The 25,399-nt window shown below is 40.4% G+C and overlaps 2 protein-coding genes across 9 annotated transcripts in view; one reads left to right on the top strand and one right to left on the bottom strand.

The window, feature by feature from the left end:
• The window catches only part of ppp1r9a (protein phosphatase 1, regulatory subunit 9A), a 68,379-nt gene extending 50,846 nt beyond the window's left edge, over window positions 1–17,533 (bottom strand). For 4 of the 5 annotated variants that reach the window (XR_005007056.1, XM_036566449.1, XM_036566451.1 and 1 more), the window contains exons 1-2: window positions 17,155–17,533; window positions 9,646–11,077 (exon numbers count right to left, since the gene is read on the bottom strand). Coding sequence is in view for 4 of the 5 variants with exons in the window: in XM_036566449.1 (XP_036422342.1) it covers window positions 9,646–10,968 (1,323 nt within the window). In the remaining variant the exon portion in view is untranslated. Of the gene's footprint in view, window positions 1–9,645; window positions 11,078–12,210; window positions 12,479–17,154 lie in introns of those variants that run through there. The other variant, XM_036566450.1, reaches the window with a different exon arrangement.
• The window catches only part of sgce (sarcoglycan, epsilon), a 17,500-nt gene continuing 7,955 nt past the window's right edge, over window positions 15,855–25,399 (top strand). The window contains exons 1-6 of one of the 4 annotated variants that reach the window (XM_036566458.1): window positions 15,855–16,181; window positions 16,680–16,739; window positions 21,524–21,646; window positions 22,101–22,258; window positions 23,580–23,652; window positions 24,182–24,380. In XM_036566458.1, coding sequence (XP_036422351.1) covers window positions 16,145–16,181; window positions 16,680–16,739; window positions 21,524–21,646; window positions 22,101–22,258; window positions 23,580–23,652; window positions 24,182–24,380 — 650 coding nt within the window. In that variant the 5' untranslated portion in view covers window positions 15,855–16,144. Of the gene's footprint in view, window positions 16,182–16,679; window positions 16,740–21,517; window positions 21,647–22,100; window positions 22,259–23,579; window positions 23,653–24,181; window positions 24,381–25,399 lie in introns of all 4 variants that reach the window. The other 3 variants (XM_036566455.1, XM_036566454.1, XM_036566457.1) reach the window with 3 other exon arrangements.

The following is a 25,399-nucleotide window of genomic DNA, read 5'->3' as shown; positions in this document are numbered from 1 at the left end:
TCAAAACTAAAATCAAAATGCAGTGTTTATGTTCTTATTTCTTTTTCACAGCAATCGGCTGCAGATCTGACAAAATGAAAATGAAAATGCAAAATGCATAAATCAACAGCAAAGGGACAGCTTGTGATCCAGTTTTCGGCGCGGACGCGCTTTAGGTGTCAGAATGAAAAGGCAAATGCAAACAAACATCAGCGCGACCTGCTGGACATTTACTTTACATTTTCCACTTTTCAATTTCGTTTTCGAACTGACCAACATGCAAATATATGTTAATTAGCACTAGGCGGGGCTACGGGGTACATTTTAGGACATCCTCAGACCTCCGAGTCAGAGCGGCTTCATTCCTCAAGCTAAACGACTTCGAGTCTCGAGAAAAACCATCGTGATGACTCAGATCTGGTGAAACTGAACGTCAGACCAAACACCGTCAGAAAAAACTGGAAATGTTATACTGGCATTTATATCGAGATACATAATAGTTTTCTAAGTTATACGAACCAGTATGTGCTCGACCTGGCCTGCGTTTGGTCTGATACCTTTTCTCTGAGGCCGTTTTTTCTGACGGTGTTTGGTGTTTATGGTTTTAATTTTAATTTTAATTTCTTTTTTGGCCGGATTTGCCTCCCATAGTATTTGGGCTTAGCTAGAAAATGGAACATTTGAATTGGCCGAATCCAGATTTGATCAAATAAGTAAACAAGCATTAAAAATCATTCACCAGCTTTTGCACTGCAAAAAAGAGCACAATCCCATTTTGCAAACTTATGTAATAAAAGCTCAATAACATGAGCTGTTTTCATTAGACCCAGTGTTCTCTGGAACGTAAGTATTTAAGTAAGGCAGATTTGAAGAGTCAGGTGCTCTTTGAATTCTTAAACATCAGTCCTGCACTCTACATACAAACCACTGCAAAGCCACTCTGGTCCAGTGCACAACAGAATGAACTGGGAAACTCAACTACATTTACCTTTTCCCTTCAAGAAAACTGCTGACTCTGACTGAAGCTTATCTCCCCATGAGTATGTGTTCTGCCTCCCTTTAATCCTGTGTTTGAGGCATTAGCATTGGGTGCCTTAATGCCAGCCAAAAAACATTCCCACTAGCACAGCGAGAGAGATTCCTAGTGTGCAGAATCTGGGAATGACAAACAACTGTTCCTTTCATGACTCATTCCCAATTATGCATGTGTGGGTTAAAGCATCTCACGTAGCTAATAACAAAGCACGCTGCTGTATTATTAATTAGTGTAATTTACTGAATAGCACTGTTAAGATGAGCGTCAGCAAATACAAAAGTGCATTATAGTAGATTTGCATAGAGGTGGGCACTTCAGCAAAAATATATTATCGTAAGACATTTTTGGGACATATAATATTTAGTTTTTTGAGGTTTGATGAATTAAAAAAGACAATAAAGAACCAGAAGTGCCACATTTAAAAATACTATCAAAACTACTCCACAGTACCATAACGTTTCACATACTGTGCTGCACTAAATCCACCCTGTAGAACTCATGCAGGTGATCCATTCTGAGAATGTGGCCCCTTAACTCATTTAAATCTGCCATGTACATGTGCACACTGCCCAAAGTGAAAAGTACCAGTCAGTGTGCACTTTCTGTGTGCTACTGTGTTTTCCATCACTGTATAAAAGATCCACAAGTTTTCCTTTACTGTAGGATGCACTGTGATTTTCCCAAATGAGTGTGCAAGCTCATTCAGAGCACAATTTGGATTGGTAAGTGCTTATTATTGTTTTGTTTAATCACAGTAAAACATGACTGATGCATAACATAATTTGTTTGCTTGTTCAAAAATGCAGTTTGTAGCATAAACTAAATAAAACTCTATGATTTTTTGGCTTTGTTAGATCAAAATCTTCACATATCCAAAAAAACAACAAACATCTGAGACATCACATGATTAACAGAAAATAACAGATTAAACAGCAGAAATAGCCATGATTTTGAGCCAGCTATAAAGGGTTAAAGATGCCTAATTACAATCTCTTTCATGAAACATGCAGTTGGTCAGTGTTCTTTAAGTACTGATATCTGTAGTATGCTCAGAACAGCATGTAGTGATGTAAAATGTCATAATCTGACATATCATGATGATAAACACTATCATGTTTTATTTGAGATTACTTGCAAGGATCTAGCTCATCAAAAAAGCACACTTATAAAACAAAAAAATATCCCAGCACATTTTTCTAAAGAAGGTTTTTTCTAAAGAATATGAAATGATGGAACCTAGGCTAGCTATATTTTGAAGAACACAAAGGCTGCTGTAGACATTCAGTGCTGACTGCGCATGATTTCTGTGCACACTGAGAGTAAACTGAACTCAGTACAACTGGGTGTACATAGAGACGGCCCATTTGGCCAACAATGCAGGACAGTGTGTCAGTCTTAGCGCCTCCTTGTTTTCAGCCGGGAGCAGAGCGAGAACAATGCCTCCCTCTCCGAGAGAGCCTGAACTCAGGGAGGGAGGGGCAGTGGTTGTGCCTGACACGGCCAGCCGGGATCTTCCCTGGCCCGGGACCGCAGAGCTGTCTTCTGTTTCCAATCGTTAAAAATTCAACCCTGCAAGAGGTCAGGTGTCACCAAAACAAACCAACCAAAGAATAGCACATCATTACTAATATACAGTAAGACAAGAGTCAGGCCTTTGCCACTGGATTCCGGGAAAAAAAATCTGATATCAGGATAAGCTGTGTAAACTTCACTGTTGTCATCCCTGGTGGAGCAGAGTTTTATTATGGGGTGAAATTCATTGTCTTCCTGATTGCCATTTTCATGAGCCTGGACTTTGCTTCAGGGAAATTAAAAGCAAAAACAATCATCTCCTGATAACTTTGCTCTGTTTAATTGTGTCAAGGCCACCACGTTTGCTTCATATGAAAAGCTGTACTTTCTTATTAAATCCAAACAGTGATTGCGTAATCATCAGCTCCTAAGAGGACTACAGAATTTGCTGTTGTTCTGGTCAAGCAATGCTTCAGGGAGGGAACATCCAGTTAGCTTATGCTTGAGTGGTGCTGGCGGATGCTAATCCGCAAAAGCAGCAGAAATCCCTCCACATATCTTGGGGAGAAAACATTCCCTAAGGCCTCTCTGCATTCATGTGTCTCATCCACTGAGCCTGACTGACAACATTTGTAGCAAAGAGTGATATCAACAACACACAAAAGCCATGACTCAAAGACCTAGCCAGTTTTGTGAACCTCTTTAAAATAGCACACCCTGTACTGTGCATAATATCACACGACTGCAGGTTTAATTTCTTCATCAAACAAAAATGAGATCAATTAAGTCTTTTGGAAATGTAAGTGCAATTCATTTTATCAGTGCATTTAATATATCTCAGATCCAAAACTAGCTATTAGCAGCTTCACAAAGGAAGTCTGAATTTGTGATGAAAAGCAGCAGCAGATTATGTGCTGCCATTTACTGTCTCATGCCTCATTGAGTCCAAGTACAATATATTCTCCTGGATTTAGGGTCGTTTTCTCAAGTGCCTCAGCCCAAACTGTGAAATATTAACTTGAGGGGAATTTACACTAGACCAAAAACCGATATCAGTAAAAGCACTGTGGATCCAGGTCGACATCCCTGATCTTCAGGTGACAAAATAAAGCTTGAGCCACAGCCACTTCTTTCAGCCATAATTTTGTTTACACAACGATGCGTTCCAGTTCACAGAGTAAATGACACAGATCAGAAAAGAGATAATCTGTGTGAGCAGATCATAACAGACTGTGTGGTTAGCTGATTAAGAGAAATAAAACCCTGACATTTGTCTAAAGAAGAAAATGTTGCCCACTCACTGTTTGTTTAACCTCCGACTAGCCAGATGCTAAAAATAATGGATCAACAGGGGTGTACCAAAATGAGGTTGATGCTCATATCCGATGTTAATACCTGCCAGTTGATATCGATGCAGATACATAAATGTTAAATACGCTCAATGACATTGAAATAATAAGTGTCGACAGACGTTTGCTTAAAAAAATACTGTCATTGGAAGTTTAGATGTTTAGATTTGACCGATGTTTCATGCTGATATTTCAAGTCACGTCAGGTCAAGTAGTCTTTATTGTCATTCCTCCATACAACTTGTATACAGTGGAATTAAAACGTTAATATCAAGGCTCCATGGTGCAACACACAACAGTTGCATGTTACACATACGACTACATAAAGTCCAGATACACAACCGCATGTAACAAGTGCAAAATATAAAATAAATACACCAGACAATAACACAGAAGGCAGTAAATACACAAGAGAATAAATACACAGGACAATAAACAACCCATAATGCTAACTGGACATGACAACAAAACAATCTATGCACATAATCATTACATGTATGTATGTCAAAACAGCATGAGTGGAGGAACTAGTGCAAACATTGTTAACTGCAAACTGTACAGAAAGATTGGGGTAAATGTGTCCCATAGCAGCATTTAAAGAATTTAAGGTGCAGGTGTGCAGTGATTTTTAAGGGGTTTGTGATCAGTCTAGGTAGATGATGGGGGGCATCAGTGCATTCAGAAATCCGACCATCTTGGGGAAGGAGCTGCTGCTATTTGATGACATATTTGCTATACTCTATGTATGTATTTATTATATTCTAGGTATGTTTGGGTTACTGTGCTAAAATGTCTTACTTATGTTTTATTTATTTTACTGCATTTATAACCCTGTAGAAATAAATCTTTACAGTGCTAATCCAAGTAGATCTAGTCTTTCTTCCTTTCACAAATGTTTATAGATCAGCAGCAGTATCAGCATCAATATACATCAAAAACTCATTTCTGTATTGGTTCATCCCTAACAAACATTTATAAAATGAAGAAATTGAGACATATACATCACAGGATTAGCACTACAAATTACAGAGTAATATAACATTTATTTCTATGGAACTATAAATACAGTAAAATGAATAAAATGCAGAGGTTTTTGCACAGTAGTCCAGCATCATGTTAATGTTCTGCCCTTCTGGAGCAAAATAAATAAAATATCAAGTATCAGTTTGAAATATTGGTCAAATCTAAACATTTGTCCTATGCTGATACTATTCTTAAGCAATTACCTACTGATAAAGATATGACTCATCATATCTGTCATAGCTGTCATAGCTAATAATCAAGGCTGCCTCCAGCTATAAAAGGAAGCTTTATATTTCTAAAGCTGTATATTTCTCAGCACAAGAATACAACAGGCACAATAGCACAGGACCAGATGGACAGTATGCAGGCTTCTATAATATAATGATGGAGCAGAGAAAGTGGAGTGTGCAATTACTGAGTCGTTTCAGCACTCATTCAATTGCTCTCCAGTCTTTCAAATCCACTTAATTCGATTAGGGAATCAAGATGTCGCAACAAGAGGCCGAATTTTGTATGATGCAACATTTCATTACAACCTCTAAGTGCCATTTAGGGAGCACATAGAGAGCATGATGACAGGATAGACACTACAAAGGACAGCCAAGTGCACATGCACACCCAGAGCACTTGTCTACAGCAGATCATTTAATTAGCTTCGTTTCTCAGTTGTGAGGCTTTCATGCTGTGTGTGGTTGGACCAGGATGCCTTGTTATCTGTGTCACCCAAATATGAAAGAAATCTGTCATCACCACACAAGCATCAAGTGCATCCTTTCTTTTTACTGCACCTTCCACACTGTAATGATCTGTTTGTCCAAAGTATTACCACTTTTATCAACTGAACCGTAAAACACCTGCAGGGTAGGGGTCTATGCTACGGTGCAAGTTATTACTCTGTCCTGAGCATTTGCAGGGCTCACTTCAGAACAAACCTTTCTGAGCTCCATCTGATGTGACAGGTCTAGGTGTGAAAGCTGGCTAAAGAGAGCCCAATACAGCATAGTCCTCTCCCTTACCGCTCTCCATTCCTTCCAGTCCTCTCATTTCAGCGCGCAGGATTGATAACTTGCCTGCAGCATGTATATTATTAATATTTTGACTTCTAAACAACCTCGTAATTCAGAGGAATCAGTGACACTCTGGGAGAAAATGTACACAGCACAAAACATATTGCCTTTGGAACATTTCTGTTTCTCACAGGACACGACAGCGGCAGTTTTTGAAAACGTCATTCATTTTTATCACCGGATTAGTCCCGGAGTTCCTAATATGGGAATGACGCCGACTATAGAATGACGCATGACTTCAGAGGTCTATTGACTCCTAACGTGCCTGACAATCGGCCGATTAATTTTTCATTAAATAAAAATTTAAACACACTGTTTATGTTAATTGTTGTTTGTTGCTACTTTGGCTAATAAAAAGTACCAGAAACGTACTAGGATCCATCTGATATATTCAGAACTAGGGATGCACTGATAAAGGAAATGTTGGCCGATGCTGGTATCTAATACTTGTCATGTAAATATCTGCTGATGCCAGTACGGATGCTGAAGCATAAACATTCATAAATATATATAAATTGGTCCTACATCTACCTGGATCAGCATTATATAGAAATATTTCAGTTGTATGTATGGGGGTACAAATACACTGATGCTGAAACACAAACATTCATAGATATACATAAATATCGCTGCTGTCAGGAGAAATTCTTGTATCTCCAAAATGATACCGGGAAAAAACCTACTATATAGAAATATTTCAGTTATATGTATGGGGGTACAAATACACTGATGCTGAAACACAAACATTCATAGATATACATAAATATCGCTGCTGTCAGGAGAAATTCTTGTATCTCCAAAATGATACCGGGAAAAAACCTACTATATAGAAATATTTCAGTTATATGTATGGGGGTACAAATATCGGTCAAATCTGTCAAAGATCTGTCGGATACCAATATTTCTTTCAAGCAAATATCAGCTAATACCGGTATGAATCTCCGTGCGTTCCTAATAAGAACCCCGTAAGTATTACAAGTTTATGTATTATATGAAAACTTTTGGTTGCTCTTCATGTCTGAAGTGCTTTATGTTAAACCTACCCACCATTTTTTAACAGTAGTGTGTTCACATAGGCCACAAAGTAAGAGCTTTGGATGAAGTGCAAATAAAGAATGTTATTATCTTTACTGCCTTCTGCTTTTGACAAAAACTAGATAATAAACCTTGGACAAAAAAAGGAGATTTGGCTGTAAAGAAAATTTATTCGGCTAATAAAAAATTCATGATCGGGGCGCCCTCAACAACAATGTTGCATTTAAGGTCAGAATGTCCCACTCAAATCAGGGCACAATTAGACAGCCACACTTACTGAACACAGATGTACTTGTTTTTAATAGGCATGATCAAATATTTTCAATGCATCATGCCCTTTAAAAACTACTGGAATACTGTAGGTCATCTTTGCTCTATAATTATCTTATACAAAAAGCCAACAGTGAGTATAGCCACTGGGCTGCCATCATTACTCAGTGAGTCTGAGGGAGCTGTGTGACCAAGCCAGTGAAAAGAGGAGTAGAGCCATTTAAAGACATACACAATAAGTCAGATCAATAAGACTGACTCCAGGACAGTTGGCCCTGAAGGCTGCAGGTAATACATTCCTATTTGACTATCTTTACTTTCCTACAAGGGTAGGACTATATAATTAATGAATAATACATCAATGCCAAAAAAATGCCCAAAAACACAAGAAAGGACAATTACAGAATGTGATTTATGAGAGATAATATTATAACAGAATGAGATGGCAAATTGTAGAAATCTCCCTGGAACTGATAGGGCTCTTCTCTACTTCAATGAACAGAGGGCCTGTGAGAGTGCTGTTATAGCCCACAGCCACTAGAGCAGCCCTCCACCACAGCCTCTTACAAGAGCACCAGATTAATTAAGGTTTAAAAGCTTTAATGTTGAAATGATTTATCCGCTTTACAAGGCACTGAGTAATATTACGAGAGCAAGAAAAATGTTGAGAAACATTAATCATAGACATTTTTTCTCCCCAAAGTCTTTCTAGTAGGCCCTCCCCCAGGGGTCAAGCCAGTCTTGTGTTGGGTTAGTGTGGTGGGAGTAGCTACATTTTACCAAACCACTTTGTCCTTTTCATAACTCCAAACAGGAGACAGACTGTTGTTTGTTTAGAGCATGCAAAACAAGACTGTGGCCTGACAGTGTTTAATATTCCATATGATTAATGAGCAAAGTCCAGCCTTTGTCTGATAAACTGAAGCCAAGGCCCATTTAACAATTCAGCCCAGTCAACTGTTAACCCAGGCGACACAATACCAATTTACAATGGGCTGACACTCTCTATTTACTCCCTATCTACAAGAGGACAATTGCATTTCAACAGCCTTCAGGCCATGAATATATTGAAAAGGAGTGGGATAAAACAGAACCGTTAAAACAGAGTGGTGCCCACATGTTTTCAGTTCTAAACACAAGCTACTTTCAAGCCATTTAAATGATCATTTTAACATTAGGTTGAATTAGCTTACTACTCGAAAGTGCAAAATGGCATCGGGCAGCAGGAAAGACCTATATACTTCACTTATAATTAGCCAACTAATCTGAGAATTCAAATTGAGAGTAGCACAGGGATGTGATCTGATTACAGAACTCTAAGAATATGATACACTTCAAGGGAAAAAAAGGAGTAACTGGAGTAGCTGACCTTTTACTCTGACAAAAGCTGACGCAAGATAACTTCATGAGATTTCAGCTAACGTGAGAGGGATTAACAGCCAAAGATCACGTTTTCCCGATGAGTGAAATAGGAGGAAATTCTTCAGAACACCTTAAGCATGCTAATAGGATTGATCTGGACCAGAGGAATGTTTGTTTGCTTTTATTTTCCACATTCCCAACACCATTTCTGATTACTTCTAATAGCTGCTGTTAACAGGGGCTTGTTTATTTAGAGGAGATACTCACAATATTATAGCCAATCAATAGTCCAAAAAGTACAGCCTTGATCTGCGACTATATGAAGCTGTTCTCTTTAACTGGGTAAATTAAAGTTCATTGATCTGATGGGGGCAGTGCAAATGGACCATTGGTTTTAATTGACTACATAAAATTGATTACTAATGCTTTCTACTATTATCCTTCAGACTAATATCCTGGTAAAAACTACAGTAAAAATGCACCATTGTAACTGCCTTAGAGTACTGGAGTAACTCGATCTCTGGCAACTTAGCAAACAGAGGCATGCAGAATGCAATTACCACCTTCACACTTCCCATACGAACATGCAACACACACAGGATTCACGGGCATCCTGTGAGACCAGGCTTGGATCATTTACAGTAATACTGAGATGAACATGACAGAGTGCAGAAGAACAGAGAGAGGCTGAATTAGTGCAGAAAGCAAAAGGAAGCAGAGCCAGAACGGACTGTTAGGGCAGCAGCTGTTTGTGTGCACATCTCCCTGCAGACATGAGAGGCCCTCCAAACGCCACTTTAGGACACCGCCTGCTCATTAAATAAACTGCACTGCAATGATCAGGCAAGACGGTGACTCAACACAGCTTAGCAAAGGCCAATAAACGCCTCTTGCAGATTTGATTACCTTGACTAAAGGTTCATGCTTTACACTCTATATACTCTCTATCGCAAAAATAAAGCAGAAACTTACATGTGGAGACTACAGTGTAAAGATATGGGGTTAAACTTACTGTTATTGGGGAAGTGCTGAATTGTATTTTCCGCCGTTGAGGAATATCCTCCTTCGGCTCCTCTGGGAGACCAGGAATTTCTGTTATCTCTGATCCAGGGTCATAGCTAACCTCATCATCCCCATACAAATCATCCTCCAAGTCGGTGCAGCTTTCTCCCCATCCCTGGTAGCAAGCATCCCCATCTGCATTGAAAATAACCCTCTCGTTGCCACAGTATTCCTCATTGGACTCCTCCATCTGATCCCCCGTAATCCGGCTTGACTTGTCTTTGACACCCTCCTCTGCATCTTTCTGCACCTTATTGGCTGCAGAGTCAGTATCCTCCTGTGGTTTGTCATTGACTGTAGCGTTACTGGCTTGAATAGAGTTTGTGCAAACTCCAGCAGCATCTTCTGCCTGCTTCTGCTCGCTCAATCCATCCACAGTCTCCTCATGATCGCTCTCTGCCACAGTCCTTTCTTGGAGCTTCTTCTCCTGCACTGCCTTAGGCTGTTCTACCACCTCTGATAAAGGGCTGGGGCTAAGAAGATCTTCTGAGGAGGATGAAACTGGAAGGGCGTGCTTGCTCCCAACACGGGTCCTGTACATCCCTCTTGAAGGAGACTGTCGGGCACTGGTGTCATCTTCACTGGCTTCCCCATGTCTGAGCGAGCTGTCTGGGGAATACAGAGCACGTCCACCCCCATGGCTTCTCCTGACAGAGGATCCAGAGCCTTGCTGGTCTAAATTCTCAAACACAGCACTAAGCTGGCTGACGGTGGGCGAAGAAGCCTCCGTTCGTGAGCAAAGGCTATCCAAAGAGTCTGTACTGCCCCTGTTGGACCGCGCCCCCCTCCAGTCATCCAGGTGCTCATGTGAACCCCTCTTATCTCTGCCGTAAGAGTACACAGGAGACTGGGACGTATCTCTGGAGCTCTGCTCAAAGAGCTTCCTCGTCTCTGAGAACTTGGAGGTGTGGCCGCCGCCGCCGCTTCTCTCACCATGCTGAAGCTTGATCACCGAACCATCTGCTCTGTTGACAAAGTTGGTCGGCTTGGTGAGTTTCTGTGGAGAAGTCTCGTCCCTTGTGCGCGTCTTGCCCGAGCCTGCATTGTCAGTGCCCATCTGCATGAACATGTCCTTGATCCGGCTGACGTGGGCGCCATACTGCCGACCCCTGGGCTGCCTGACCCGCTCCGGATCCTTGAGCTTGGGGTCACCATCCTGCCTGGGCTGGTCAAAGGCCTTCTTCAGAGCCTGGAACTCTGCTCTGTAGGCATTCCTGTGCGGAGAGGCACTCCTCAAGTTAGTCCTCTCTGCTGAGGCCTCCGTCTTCAGCATCTTAGCCTCAACGACGGAGGAAATACTTGCTCTCAAATGTGCAGTAGCATCCCTAAATGTCTTTTTACGTGATTCAGAATCACATTCTGTTCAGTGGCTTCACAGTAGCCTAGAATAAAAAAAAAAGTGTGCATTAGACGTGGAATGTGTTTACAAGGTATGTAAAAGGCTTTCTTCATTATACTGTGCAATTAGATGTTTCTAAGCAAACAGCAGCACTGTATCAATACACTAATAGCACAGTGATCCCGGGAGGGTAGGGCTATCTTTCACAAAAGCACTTGGTGCAGTCTAATTCATTGAGTGCACACTGATGTAACAGAGCTTGCTTCCTGAGCACAACAAAATGGCATTCGTGGTTATTTTAAGAAGCATGTGCTGTGATCACACATTATTCAACACAGACAGCAAGTACAGGGATGAATTCGTAATAAGAATACTCTTCTAGCCAAAAGGCGAGGGAAGGTGTCCTTATGTGTGTGACTGCCCACCGCCCCGGGCCAGACTGTCCTGCGTAATCATCAGTATGCCATGAGGGACAGAGGAATATTTTTGTTGCGATGCCGAAGCCCAGATGGGTGGGTATCTTTATCGATGGAGATCTCTGTGACTTAGAAACAAGCCTGGCTCTTACTAACATACAGATTTCTGCTAGGTTCATGCATTAGACTCTATAAGCTTTTATGTCAAGCCTTTAGCATAAATCACCCCATTAATGTTCATAATAAAGAGCAGGTGACTGGAACTGGCATCTTCCATTTCTTTAAACGACCAGACCAATGAAAGGGCACACATAAGCAATGTAAAGAAAAGGCTGGAATTGGACAGTAGCTCAGCAGCTGAATGCAGAGATGCAAAACTGCACCATTCAGCAAAAGCAAAACACGAGCTTGGAAGGAAGATAAAAATGATACTGCCGTTGGAATGAGCTAATAAGACTACAGGCTATATCCAGCCTGCTCATTTAAGGTCTAAAAACGTGTATGCTGCCCAATTAAGACAACTACGACGCATTATAAAGGTAAGGCTGAAACCATAGAGGCTATATCCGTCCGTCGCCTGGATAACTGACAGCTCTGTCTATTAAGCCTTTACATCCACACTGGAGATATACAACGTTAAGTCTGTTAAAATTTTATCATAGCTCAACTGAACCCACAGGAAAACGACTTCAAAAGCAGAAGTAACTGTTGCCCAACTCCTCTGCTGTGCTACTATGTTCAAAACAAAAGGGTCACTTACGTCCTCTCTTTCTGTCTCTCTCTCTCTCTCTCTTTAGGTCCGAAAACTGATGCCGTTATCAGTTCCCTCACGCAGAAACAGAGACGTATTCCCGCTTGAAGTGGTCAGTCAGACGAAAATGGGCGACTCGCATCCCTACGACGCAGGCTAAACATCATTTTCATTCAGACCACTGGGACTCCGCCACCGACACCGAGTCCTTCAGCATACCATTGAACAATCTGACACACAAGCCGGGCTCCACACACATACGGCCAGCCAACGCCATTGCAGGCTGTGGGGTGATGCCGCCATTCGCCCAATAGGGGGGTCCAAACACAGCAGCTGGTACCGTAACACCTTTAAAAACCACACAGCACTCGTTATGTTCGCTGATAAATCTTTAACAGTGTGTTCACGTGCTAACGCCACTGGGTTTCGTGTCTATAAGTCTGATTTTTCACTAAAGCGCCTGGTCCATGTGACAGGTGTACAACCTTATTTACAAGAGAATGGTTCGTTCCAATAATCTGTGGCGGGGGGAGGAGGGGGGGCGCTCCACCAAACCGCAGTCTGGCAAAGAAAACAGCGTGAGAGCTAAGGCTGTGGTACAGTAACGTTAATGCTGCAACCAGGAATTTCAGTTTTTTTTTCATGTTTACGTCTGTAAGAGTTCATTAAAATATCACATATGCTGTTTTCATGAACATTTTCAGCTAAAAAAACGCTGTTTCACCACCCATTTTATCACATTCATGTTTTATAGATAAGACTGATGTAAAATAAGATTCAGAGGAGCATAGGTTTTCTCTTCTCTATGCAATTAAAAGATTTCTGTAGTGCTGTATAATATTTGTAAAACGATATAGTGTGTATTTTCGCCTCTGAATAATATTCCTGTAGCACAGTAATCTACAACACTTGTGAAGTACCCTATATAAACTATACCAATTGTAGTAACTTACTATAAGAATTTATTATGTGATTCTTATAGGAGTGCTGTAGAAATACTTGTAATACTATAGGTTTTTTATATGGGTATATTGCTATGCATGATGAGTCTGACATAAAATATCACCAAAACACAAAAAGTTTATCCTGCCCTTGCAAAGTCTTGCAGCAATGTATATGTGTAGTATCCTATAGTAAACTATACAGTAATTGTCTGAATTTACTGTAAGATTCTTATTGAAATGCTATGTAAATCCCTGTAGTTTTACTGTAGAACTTCTTCATAAGGGTGGATGCCTTTGCGTGAAAAAATAAGAGGAATGGATGAAAGTGGTGCTCTCTGCCTGAAGCCTGGGGGTGGGGGAGTGGGGGGTGACAGGCATGTGATTGGCTTGAAAAAGCTGTGAACTGTGAATGGGAGTTTTGAGAGGAAGTGTATGTGATACACTTCTAGGAAGAACAAGGACAGCAAGAAAGATGCTGTTGTAATGTATATGTTTAAAGTTAACCAGAGCACCAGAGCTCAATCTTCTCGATTTATCATGAATTTCATTCAAAGCTGAAGTCAATGTTTAGTCTTTCCACTAGATGTGGTGAGCTAGTAGTGCTGGGCAGCTACTGAAAGCAGCTTAAGAGCCTTTTCTGTGTGTTGACAAACTCCATGTTTATGCGTATCATAGAGTGTGACTGTTACAACAACAAAATGCGTGAACCAGGTACCTTTTTAATAATAAAATTGCCAAAAACAAAATAGTGTTCTGAATAACAGACAGATACATGTGGTAAACCGAGTTACTCCACTGGAGGGTATTGCATGTTTCCCCTCCTACTCCTGCCAACGTAGAGCATGTTGCCTAGCAACCTAAAAATAATTAAGTGTGCATTTGTGTGTTTTCCTAGGGCTTGTATAGAACAGGCCTGTGCAATTTTGCAGCCGCTATATTCAGACTCATAAAACAGCTGTATCTATTACCACAGGAAATGGGCTGTAGATTAAGGACAAGAGGGGGAAAAGCGAAAGGTTGCACTCCCACCAGTTGAAGATGAAGACAATTCACATGTATGAATCTGTGCAAATGCTTAAAGGGGAATTCCACCAATTTTGCAAAATTTATGCATAATTAAATAGTTAAAATAGAAACATTCATTCAGTCATTCAGAGTGGTTTGATGTAAAACACTCCGTTCTAGAGAAACCTACCGAATCACAATTGTTCACAGTGCTGATGATAGAAATCAGACGTCTGAATAGTTAAAAGCCTCTAAAAGCTACACTGCAGAAGGTTATTACATGAAATGGCTTTGAATACGGTGTCTGGTGCCTGATACACAGTTTTACAATAGTTTTGATGAAAAAGGTTTGAACAGCTAAAGTTTTCTATTTCTTTTACTGGTGAGCTTATAATATTTTTTCTGTGTATCATTAGGCCTGTATCACATTGGCCCCCTTTTGCCCTGTCCAGTTGTGGAGCATTGCTCATGGTGCAAAGGACGCTTTGCATGACCATCTGTCTTCTCAGCCACACCACAGGGGGTTGAATACATTATAACAGACCTTATTGCATTGTCCGCTTTAGAGCTTATGTCCTGGGGGAGGGGTTATGGACCTGAGAGAATATTTCGGCTCAGTGACATTTCAATAGCACTAAAAAGGGAGGAGCTGCACCTCTAAATGTGTCTTTTTATTTATATAATAATTATTTTTTAGAATAATAGAACGTGATTATTTTTATTGTCATTATTGTTGTTGCCGTTGATGTCATTTTTGTTAGAATGACATGGCATGACAACAGAATAGAATGGTCTATATTCTTGCTTATGTTATTTTATGATACTTAATGTATCTGTTATTCAACTGTAACATTCTGTTTATTAAAAAGCCAACATTATGGAAAACTAATGACATTGAAATGACAGAGTTTGATGTAACATAAATGATGGTAAAGAATGTGCCTTTAACTTCACTACATGGAAACTAAGCCAGCCTATTTTTAGTTCATTGTTTTTTTGATGTCAAAAAGACCAACACATTTACATTTATCTACCTAATCAGGATATAGCAAGACAGCTCTGCTCATTCACACTGAAGTTACAAGGAGTGTTTCGGAACAGATTGCTTTTTGAGTGAAGCCTAATACAGGGCAACCAATTAGAACGTAGCTCATTTACATATATCAGTCTTAAAGGCATGGTACCTGTTTAATTCTAAGGGATAAAGAAACCCAGATAGCAAAATTGATCTGGCCCATTTGTGGGCCACATCCTTGTGTTTGTACAGGCGCAGTATACGTGGGTCCTCTGCCCAGATCTGGCCCACACAGTGTAAATTAAGTAGAGCTAATGTATGTGGCCCAAACCTTGCCCAACTACACTGTTGGTTCACAACATTCACGCCAGATTTGGTACACAAATATAGATACGAGGCAAAACCGTTTGAAGTTGTACAGGATTTGGTCCTATTCTGGCCCGCATGCCTAACATTCATACTCGCTTATGAAAGCCAGAATTGGCCCAGAACTGTCTGCTATCTGGGAAGTTTGGAAAATGGTCATGGTACAAAAACACACCAATATCACTGTTGGACATCACAAAGAAAATACAGGGAAAATGTAGGACATGGATACTTTAATCAACAGAACAGGGACACAGCAAAACGTGGTCTGCAGCTTTTCTCTTTCTACAGAGCTGTGAGTAATGGCTCTGCTGTGCTCGGTGCGGTGAGGCGGGGTTGGGCGTTGTCCGCTCCGGCTTTCAATCTTAGAAACCTCGCAGAAACGGTGCTTCTGATTTTCCAGCATCTGCGCCAGATGTTCGGTGTGGGTGTGCATCGTGTGTGTGTATGAGAGAGAGTGTATGAGTGTGTATTTGTGCTCCAGGGAGGAGGCGGAGGCGGAGGGAGGCAATAGGGCTGCAGCAGCGAGGGGGATGCTTATGGCTGAAGGAGTGCGGCTAGCACAGGCGAAAAATCACACCTGTCATGTAAATACTCATCGCGACTAAAAGCCATGGACTCGGTGGGGGTTCTCTTGTGGCTTATTCTAGGTATGTGACCATTTGAGCCATTTGATATTAACAAAAAACGCCATTTTTCCCCTTTGAATCCTAGCAGGCTAACGGTAGCTAGCTGGCTAACTAACGTAACGGATTAGCTCCAGCGCAGATCAGTTATTATCACTCATCTCATGAGTGCGAGCTGACAGAAAAACATTGAGTCTCTGAGACAGTTAAAAAGATGTAACATTAGTACATATTTGCCAGGGTTCCTGCTAACGTTAACTGCTACAGGGAGACAGAATGATGTTTTCCTGTTAACGTTAGCTTAAAGCCCAGATTTTACAGAATGATGTCACTTCGACCTGACTAGTGTTGGATTTAACGATTCTAGGTTGGTAGATGTTCGGATAGCTTAATGCACAGTGTAAAATAAAACTGGCTTATATTGCATAAGAATCTGTTGAGAGTCATTTTTTTCATGAACGTGGCTACGTGCTTGCTTTATATGTTTTGTTGTCCATTATGTCCTTGTCAAAATCTGTAAAGGCCATAGTCAGATCCAGGCTTTAGGCGACTCCACACAGAGATCCGCCACTCATAGGAGCGGTGAGTGAGCCGGTTTGTTTCGTGTGACCCCCTTTTTATTCCCCTCCTCATAACACTGGCACACAGCTGGGCTCAGCTGTTTTATGTGCAGAGCTTTTTGACCTTATAACACTTGGGAAACTGCTGAATAGTCACCTTTTACTGTCCTGTTCTCCTTTTACACAAATAAACCTGTAAAAACTGTAAGCAATATCTCACACACTGTGTATGGATACAGTGTGGAGGGGCTTTTGAAAATTTGACTCTCATCACTATGTTAAAATGTATTGCTGCTAATGCATTACAATCAGTTCATAGCAAGCTTCGATAAACTAGGCTGGCCATACCATACGTATGGCTTTAGTCATTAGGGATAAGGTTTTCACATTTAAGTACAACAGATTGTCCCACAAATCTGGTGCAGAAATTCAGTTACCTGAGTCTGATGTATGTTCAGATTGTGGACCGGAGGTTCTCTCTCTGCACCTTCATGGCTCCTGGCAGCTGCCTAGTGACAGCAGACTGACCCAGCTCTGTGGGTAACTTTCACTTCCAGGAAAGAGTACTTTGAACAGATAAGGCAATGTCTAGAATCTCAGCAGATTCCCATAAGCCTCTGCTTCTCTCTGCTTGAATGGTTGAAGCGCATGAGTTCCCCCTGACCGGAAAAGAGAAACCAGCGCAAAGCTGATTCGGCACTTCAGTACGACATCCCCGGCTGTGGCACCAAGAGAGCGGGTATGCGCGTTCTCCTGAGGCACGTAATGGCCCACTCCATAAGACCCGGTCAAGGTCGACCCATAAAAGCATAAACTAGAGTTAGCCATTTCCACTGCAGCACTTGCCTCGATTCTGCAGAGTGAATGCGTATGTGTGTGTTTCCACTTCCACATTCGCCTGTGGCAAATGGTTTTGCATTAACCATTAATGGATGATCCATTAGAATAGGGTGGAGTTCATCACCTTCACACGGCCTTGTGCTTGTGCAGTTATCGGCCCATCTGATTGTTTTACAGCCCCCATGGCATGGTGTATTGGCTAACTTTCTGTGCTTGAGATGGACACATTAAAGTGGACACAGTAAACGAGGGGCCAATTCCCAGCACACATCTTCAGACACATGTGCAGCCAGGGAAAAAACAAATCAATACTTGACCTTACTTATAGCCATTAGTAAAACCATTTGTGATTCAGCTATTCAGCAGTCTCTTGTGTGTTTATGTTGTATGTAAGTGTGTTTTGTTGTTTCCAGTGAACCTTAATGACATTTCTAGGAGGCCTTTTCCTTTAGACATGAAGGAATAATTTTCAGCATCAGCGATTTTTGATATTTTGAACTGCATCCTTAGTGCTGTTATAGCTGCTGCGGTTTCGGAGAAGTGGCTCTGTGAAGGAAGAAGATGGCGTGTAGAACAGTGTCGGTCGTTTCAAGTGAAGCACTGCTGTTTTGTGGGTTGGAGTGGTCATTTTGATGGTCAGTAACTTACTAGATACACTTTAGGATTAGCATTAGCATTGTGAAAATATCTGCAGTTCATTTTTGTCCGTATGGCCATTCACAACAGCACTGACTGGGACTGGGTATTAAAATTTAATATTTTTAAGGTACTGACCAAAGTATTTCATTTTTATAGCGTATCTTCCACATCCTTCCAAAGTTCTGTGTTTGGTCTCATCAGTCTGTGAGCCAGTAAGCACGCCTGTTCCAAAATCTCAGCTACTGGTTGGCTTCCTAACCCCTTTTCCCAGCAGCCAGTGTGCGATTTTTTACTGTGATAGTTGAACATGATTTTTTGATATCAAGAAAGCTGCACTTGTTTTGTCTGTTTTATCTCTTTTTTATCTTTGTGAATAAAAAGACGTGATTGTTTTCAAAGCAGGGGTTTCTCGGCCCTCATCTTTCACCTCACATTACTCATTAGCATTTTATTTGATTAGATTAATTAAAAAATAATATGGAATGGTCCCTAGAAAGCTTGCAGAAAGATGCATGTTATTAACCCTGATGTGTCAGGACTAGGAATCCAAAAAATCTGAACAGCACCCAGCCCTAACAAAGACTGTTGTTTCTGAGTGGCTATTCTGGTTTGTATATTTGAGACGAGCAGGAATTGGTTGTCTATATGTGATTTGCCCTTTTTAGATTTCTAGTAACATACTTCTAAAAATGTAGGATAGGATGCCATTTTTGTGTTAACACAGTCTTTATGCCTAATCTGTTGTCGTTTTAACTCAGAGTGTGGATTTTGAGTGTTTTTAGCTTCTCTTACACCTAACTATTTTAACACTCATGAAATGATGTTTGTACTATGGGTGTAAGAATAGCTTACCCAAAGCAGCTCTGCTGTAGTGGGTGGTAATGTGTGCTGTGAGCTGTTTTGTGTTGGGTCTGGAGGCCCTGTGCTGCAGTTTTTCCTCAGTCCAGCGCTCTTCCCCGTGGTGATTAAAATGAGCTCCCACCCACGGACGGGAGGAGAGAGGAGAACAAGGCAGTGAAAGGAGATGAAGGAGAAGCTGCAAAGAGGAGTGGCACACAACGCCTCCACTGGCAGTCTAAAGTAAACCATTTCAAGGACTGACACTTTACCCTGAAATGGATCCTGAGGAAAGAATGACTGTTTGTTTGTATGTGTAGCTTCTTTAAGCATCTAACCAAAATAAATGGTGTTAAATGCCTCTTTCATGGATGGTTTTGGGAGGTGCTTTGGCACATGAGACTGTACAGAACAGCAGAGCTGGTGGGAATGTGTCTGGAGATTGTGTCTCGCAGCCCTGCTATCCAACAGGCACAATGCCACTGATAAGATTCACACAAACATGAAAACAGAATATCTTATGAATAGTAGAACAACTGTTGTAGTTCTCCTAAGAATGAGCGGGTTAGAGATGGCACCACTTTCCACCTTTTCTGGTAACAAACCTAAAACCTTGAGTACCAATAAGATATTTTTCTTTAAAAATATCTAAGCTTAAAAATAAGATATTTTTAACTAAAGCACTTACTTAAGAGGGCCATCTAAGAGTACAATGCCTAGAGAAACACACACCTGCTCTAAAGGAACAAAAGAATATAGATACATTGACACCGTATTGATTTGTAGTGTTATCGGACTGATATTAGCAGAAAATGCTGGATAGGATATCGGAAGGAAAAAATCAGATCCAGTACTGTAACAAATGTGGCTTGAAATAGCACACACATACATTAGTGGGGTTTCCATTCAAATGTTTTGCAAATTTTAAGATTTTAAAATTTCTGAAAAGTCAGTAAAAGAACGTCAATTAATCAGTGTTTACGTCAGCTCTTGTTTTGTGCAAAATTCCAGAACGTGGCATTTTGACAGGCAGAATGGGCAGAAGCCCATTTAATGAGGGCTGAATTTTGGGCTGTCACAATTTGCCATTAGCCACTGAACCCCTGCAAACAGCAGTGGGGCAAATAGTACTGAGAAAGACGTCGTGCCAAACATGAGTTTTCCTGCTGAATCAATACTTTTGGAAATCAGTGTTTTTTGCATCTCTCCTTTATCGATAGACCAGTTTTCCACCTCATCGAAGCTTAAAAATTTCTTTTGTAATGTTTAGACATTTTTCAAATTTCTGGCTTTTACATGCACGTTTTTTTCCATTCAGATCTTTAGGAGTCACATAAAGGATGTGCATGGAAAACCTTTTACTGTGTACTGTCATGTTGTTAGCGGTGTATTTCTTCCTGTGGGGTAGTAGATTGTTTGGTGGTCTGAGGATGATAGCCTACTTTTAGATGCTCATATAAAGGGAAGTGCTGTAATTAAAAACTGCTAATTTTAAAGCATATTTGTTTTTAAAGAAAAAAAATGTTTCAGTATCGTTATTGGCTGATACTCAAGGTTTCAATATCAGTATTGGAAAAGAAAAAAGCACTAAAACTCATCAGTACTTGTCATGATACATTTTTATTGTGATAGAAGATGTGCTTTTCTGAGCGTGTTATGGATAGTGTCTGTTTCATTTCAAAGAGAGCATAATTAGTCCTTTAACTGGATTTAGTGCAGCAGAGTATGTGTAATGTTAATTAAATTTCAGGTAGTTTCAATGATGTTTTTAAAATGTGGTACTACTGGTGTCTGTGTATCAAAATATTGTGATCCGTATTATGTATCGTGAAAATGTCTTTAAGTAATATCAGGTTTTTGCCATATCACCCAACCCTGCTTATGCATGCCAGATCTAATAAATTCAGTCCTTGATCTGTTATAGAATTGGATTTCATTTTTTCTTGTCCTCTTCTGAGATACAATTCAGCATTTTCTGAGTGAATGATTGCAGTTACTGTATATAGATACATGTATTGGAGACACATCATTAGCTTCCATCTGGACCATGTAATGGCAGTCAGTCTGTGCCAGTATATACTCATCACACATCAGCAGTTTGATGAGGAGAGGAGGAGAAGGAGAGAAGAGAGAACTAGCTCAATTTGTTGGAACAGAATGGAAACTATCTGAAAGCTTTCTCTGTTGTTCTTTTAATATATTTCTTAGTAAGGCTCACAATAACCTCCATCCAAATGCTGGAAAATACCAGCAATGCTCTGTAATGTAATCATCAGCAGTGAAATTTTGCCAGCCATTTTTTTGTAGTTGGACCAGGAACATTTCTAATGTGCAGCATTTCTGATTTTTTTGTTAGTTTTAGATCATTGTCCCTGTCTGCTCTTCTTTGTGCAGCTGGTTTTCCCTGTAGCCTGCAGGCTCTGGATGATTTTTGGCTTTCCACAGTGATCACAGTTAATTGCCTCTTTCTCCTTTACTCTCAAGCCCCAGTGGTCACCATCGTGTCCCGGTCACACGCGGACCGGAACGTCTACCCTTCAGCTGGCGTGCTGTTCGTCCACGTGCTGGAGAGAGAATATTTTAAAGGGGAATTTCCTCCCTATCCAAAGCCAGGTACTATATGCTTATTCTGCCCACTTTCCTTTACTCAGTTATTCACTTAAAGGTCTGTGCAGAGTCCATTTCCTCTGACTGACCTTAATCTTATGAAATACTTGGAAATATCTTCATGAAGGACATGTTCTGCAGCAGCACTGGGTCACAGATATAGAACAGCTGCTAAAAATGCAGAGCATAAGAAAGGCCTGCGCTTAAAAATAAATCCATTTTTCCTGATTCATAATTTACTGGATTTAAATGTGTACATCATTCCCACATGAATAAAATATATGAACACAATTTTGTCTTTCACCTTACTTTTGGCAATAACTGTTTGATGTAATGTATTTATTCACATGGAAATGATGTACATGCTTGAATCAAATAAATAAAGCATTACTTTCTTCAGTAGTGCTTCAAAACAACAAGTTAGCTCTTTATTGCTTTTTTCCCTAAAAATGGAATACAGGGGACACCAGCAATGACCCAATCACCTTTAACACCAACCTGAAGGGTTATCCAGACAGACCAGGGTGGCTTCGCTACATCCAGAGAACTCCAAACAGCGATGGAGTCCTCTATGGCTCCCCAACAGCAGAACACGTGGGCAAGCCCACCATCATCGAGGTGTGTGAGTGAACGCTCGAAGAATTGTTGTTCTTTTATTTACAGGGACGCAATATACGTTTTATGCATCATTCACGTCTTTCAATTAACAGTGATCTTTTTTAAGTGATTATAACAATGTGTTACCAGCATACATTAAAAAATTAGTACATTTTAAAAACCACTAATATAAAACTTAACCAGTAGAAATTGCTGTTATCTACAGGGACAACAAAGGCATGAAAAAATGTATTTGAGTTATTTTTCACTCATTGGTCATTATTTTAAACACAGAGAAATATCGAGCTAAAAAACCTTCATAGGGATGAATATTAAGTAGCGATGCAAAGAACAGAAGCAAATTGTCAATGCAAGACAAGATACCAAGCAAACACAGGGTTATAAATACTTAAAGCAGAAGCAACTGGGTCTAATAATATGAAGTTAGGGCTACAGACTACACACAGGTGAGACAGATAACAGGGAGATGGGACAAGGGAGGAGATAGGAACAAAAACAACAACAGAAGCACATGGCTAGGGACAGGTAGACTAGACTGTGGCAGGAACAGAAAAGAGCAGAGACAGACCAGGGAAACCATGACAGGTTGTAAGTAGAAGAGTAGATTTGCTATTATTTTTCTAAATTTATGATATTGCTGCGCATACAGTTCTGTTTTGCTGAAAGATTTTTGCCACATTCTGTCATTTTGTTAAATAGAACTAATTGCGTAAAGACAGAAGTTAAGACCCCAAAAGTATCATCACAGAATGTAAATGTAATTCATCATGTAACTGATTATATAATTAATTGTGTCATTATCCTAGAGTATTTAAATGGTAAAACAGAACACCTGTAATACAATAGTATGTGAGGGTTTGGATACTCCCAGTTAAATTACATATTTCGTTGATTTTCTAAGTGAGAACATACCATGAAAGAAAATGAACTTAAGTGTCACATTTTTCTGCAAATTTTAGTGCAGTTTCTATTCATCTGCTGCAAAACACAAGTCACATTTTGTGTTTTTTCCCCAGTATGTAAAATACATCAAATAAACAGTAGTTGCATGTTAAAATGTGCATAAGTGTGTTCTCTGTAGAGGATTCATACATATTTTCTCTTAGAAAATCAACAAAACAAAATTCAACCAGGGTGCCCAATCATTTTTCATACAACTGTAACTCTAGACTGAGGGTTAACTTAAAAAAAAGTGTGTTTTCTTAAGGTCCACACAGAAATTCTGTCCCACTGTTACTGTGTGTCTTTGAATCTACTGCATTGTGCTCTGTGCATAAGCTGTTCTGAGCTGGACTTAAACTTTCCACCTTGTGTGTTGCAGATTACTGCCTATAACAGACGCACCTTCGAAACTGCCAGGCACAACTTGGTAATAAACATCATGGGTACAGAAGGTAAGATCCTGTGATGAAGTATTAGATATTGTTAATATTGGCACCTTCTTTAACAAAACATTTTGAAAATCAGAAGAGTTGGGTTGACTTGCTTATATGGTGATTACTGTATTTATGCTTATATAAATTCTATTGGTAGAATTCTTTAGACTTTAGGAAAACAGATTCTTTCATTCTGTACTAGGTTCAGGTACCTTTTGTGAGATATAGAGTTTCAGTGTTCACTGTTCACATGTATTATTGAGTTTCCTCTACATTCAGCCTGATTTAAAGCTCTGCATTTATAGTTTATGTTAGGCTTTAGGTCAAACAGCTGTTTGGGTCAGGCTATGACCTCACTCTGATGTCGACAGCCATCTGCTCACTCTCTGTTGTAACACACTTGTATATCATCACTACTGCTTAACCAGCTGACTCTTAAGCTAAAACAGCACTCAGTCTGGGTTACATCCAAGCGCTCAGATACAGAAAGAACACCCTGTTTACAATGCAGTCTCTCTTACTCTGTCTCTTTCTCTGTCTCTGTTAGAGTTCCCGTTGCCCTACCAGGCAGAGTTCTACATAAAAAACATGAATGTGGAAGAGATGTTAGCCAGTGAGGTGCTAGGAGACTTTCTGGGTGCTGTGAAGAATGTATGGCAGCCTGAGAGGCTGAATGCCATCAACATCACTTCAGCGCTGGACCGGGGCGGCCGTGTACCTCTGCCCATCAACAACCTGAAAGAAGGGTGAGCTTTCTTCACATAGCTGCAACGCAAAAAGCTCTGTAAAACCTTCTCAAAGTATCTCTAACAACAGAAAATATATAATATAATATAGTTTCAAGGTTTGTAAAGGCAAACTAGAATTTGCAGCCTTAGAGCCTTATTAGCTCATTAGTCCTTCAGTTGTTTAGAATAAACAAACAACTGAGAATTAGATATGCAGTCATCACAGTTTCTAGCAGTTCTAGAGGACCTCTATGCTACACATGTGAAAGAGGACTGTTCCGTGACAGAGCGGACTGGTTCATGCAGAACAATGATGAGTTTTGAATTCTGTGCTGGAGTGCAAGGAAGGTGTATTTTTATTTACATGCACATCAATATGAACACGTGAAGTTTTAGAGAGGTTAGCCCATTGTTCTGCTGACCACCGACAGCCAAGCTGCTCTTCGCTTAAAGGCAAATGTGAAAGTGAAAGTGCGACAGGGTGGGGGGTTGTTTGTCAGGGGGGCCACTAGGGGGACCAGAGATTGGTTTAGGCTGGCTGTGCCCCCTCCACGGTCCCACCTTGTTGCTGCCATTGCCTAGTGTAGTAGAAGTGACTCTTTTACTGTAATAATATAGCCCACACTAGTTATGCGCATGGATACCCGAGTGCTCGGTTAACCATTCCTGCTTTTATGTTTTAGCAAGACTGTAACATGTTACTATTTTGCTCATATCTATTAATGTTTAGTACATGTGCCCCCTCGAAACATGAGTGCCTGGACATCAGCGATGCTAAGGATGTTTTATTACGGATGAACTTGAGATGTAGTGCAGCTTTATTGCTAACTAGGCTAACTACTTTAGCTGATTTTATCCAGGCCCAGAAACAATGAAAATCTATTTCTTTGATAAACAAACATGATAGCACATCGTCCACTAAGGAGAAAAGACAGCAAGTCCAGATCAGCTTCCGCTATTGTATCAGTTACCTGTATTTTTCGCTCACATCTGAAGATGCAGCCTTCATTTCATCCAACATGAAAACTACTGATTTC

This window comes from Colossoma macropomum, unplaced genomic scaffold (assembly GCF_904425465.1).
Source record: "Colossoma macropomum unplaced genomic scaffold, Colossoma_macropomum, whole genome shotgun sequence".
In the NCBI taxonomy this organism is placed as follows: domain Eukaryota; kingdom Metazoa; phylum Chordata; class Actinopteri; order Characiformes; family Serrasalmidae; genus Colossoma; species Colossoma macropomum.
The sequence above is the reverse complement of the archived record's forward strand: the minus strand, read 5'-3'. Positions and strand labels throughout refer to the sequence as shown.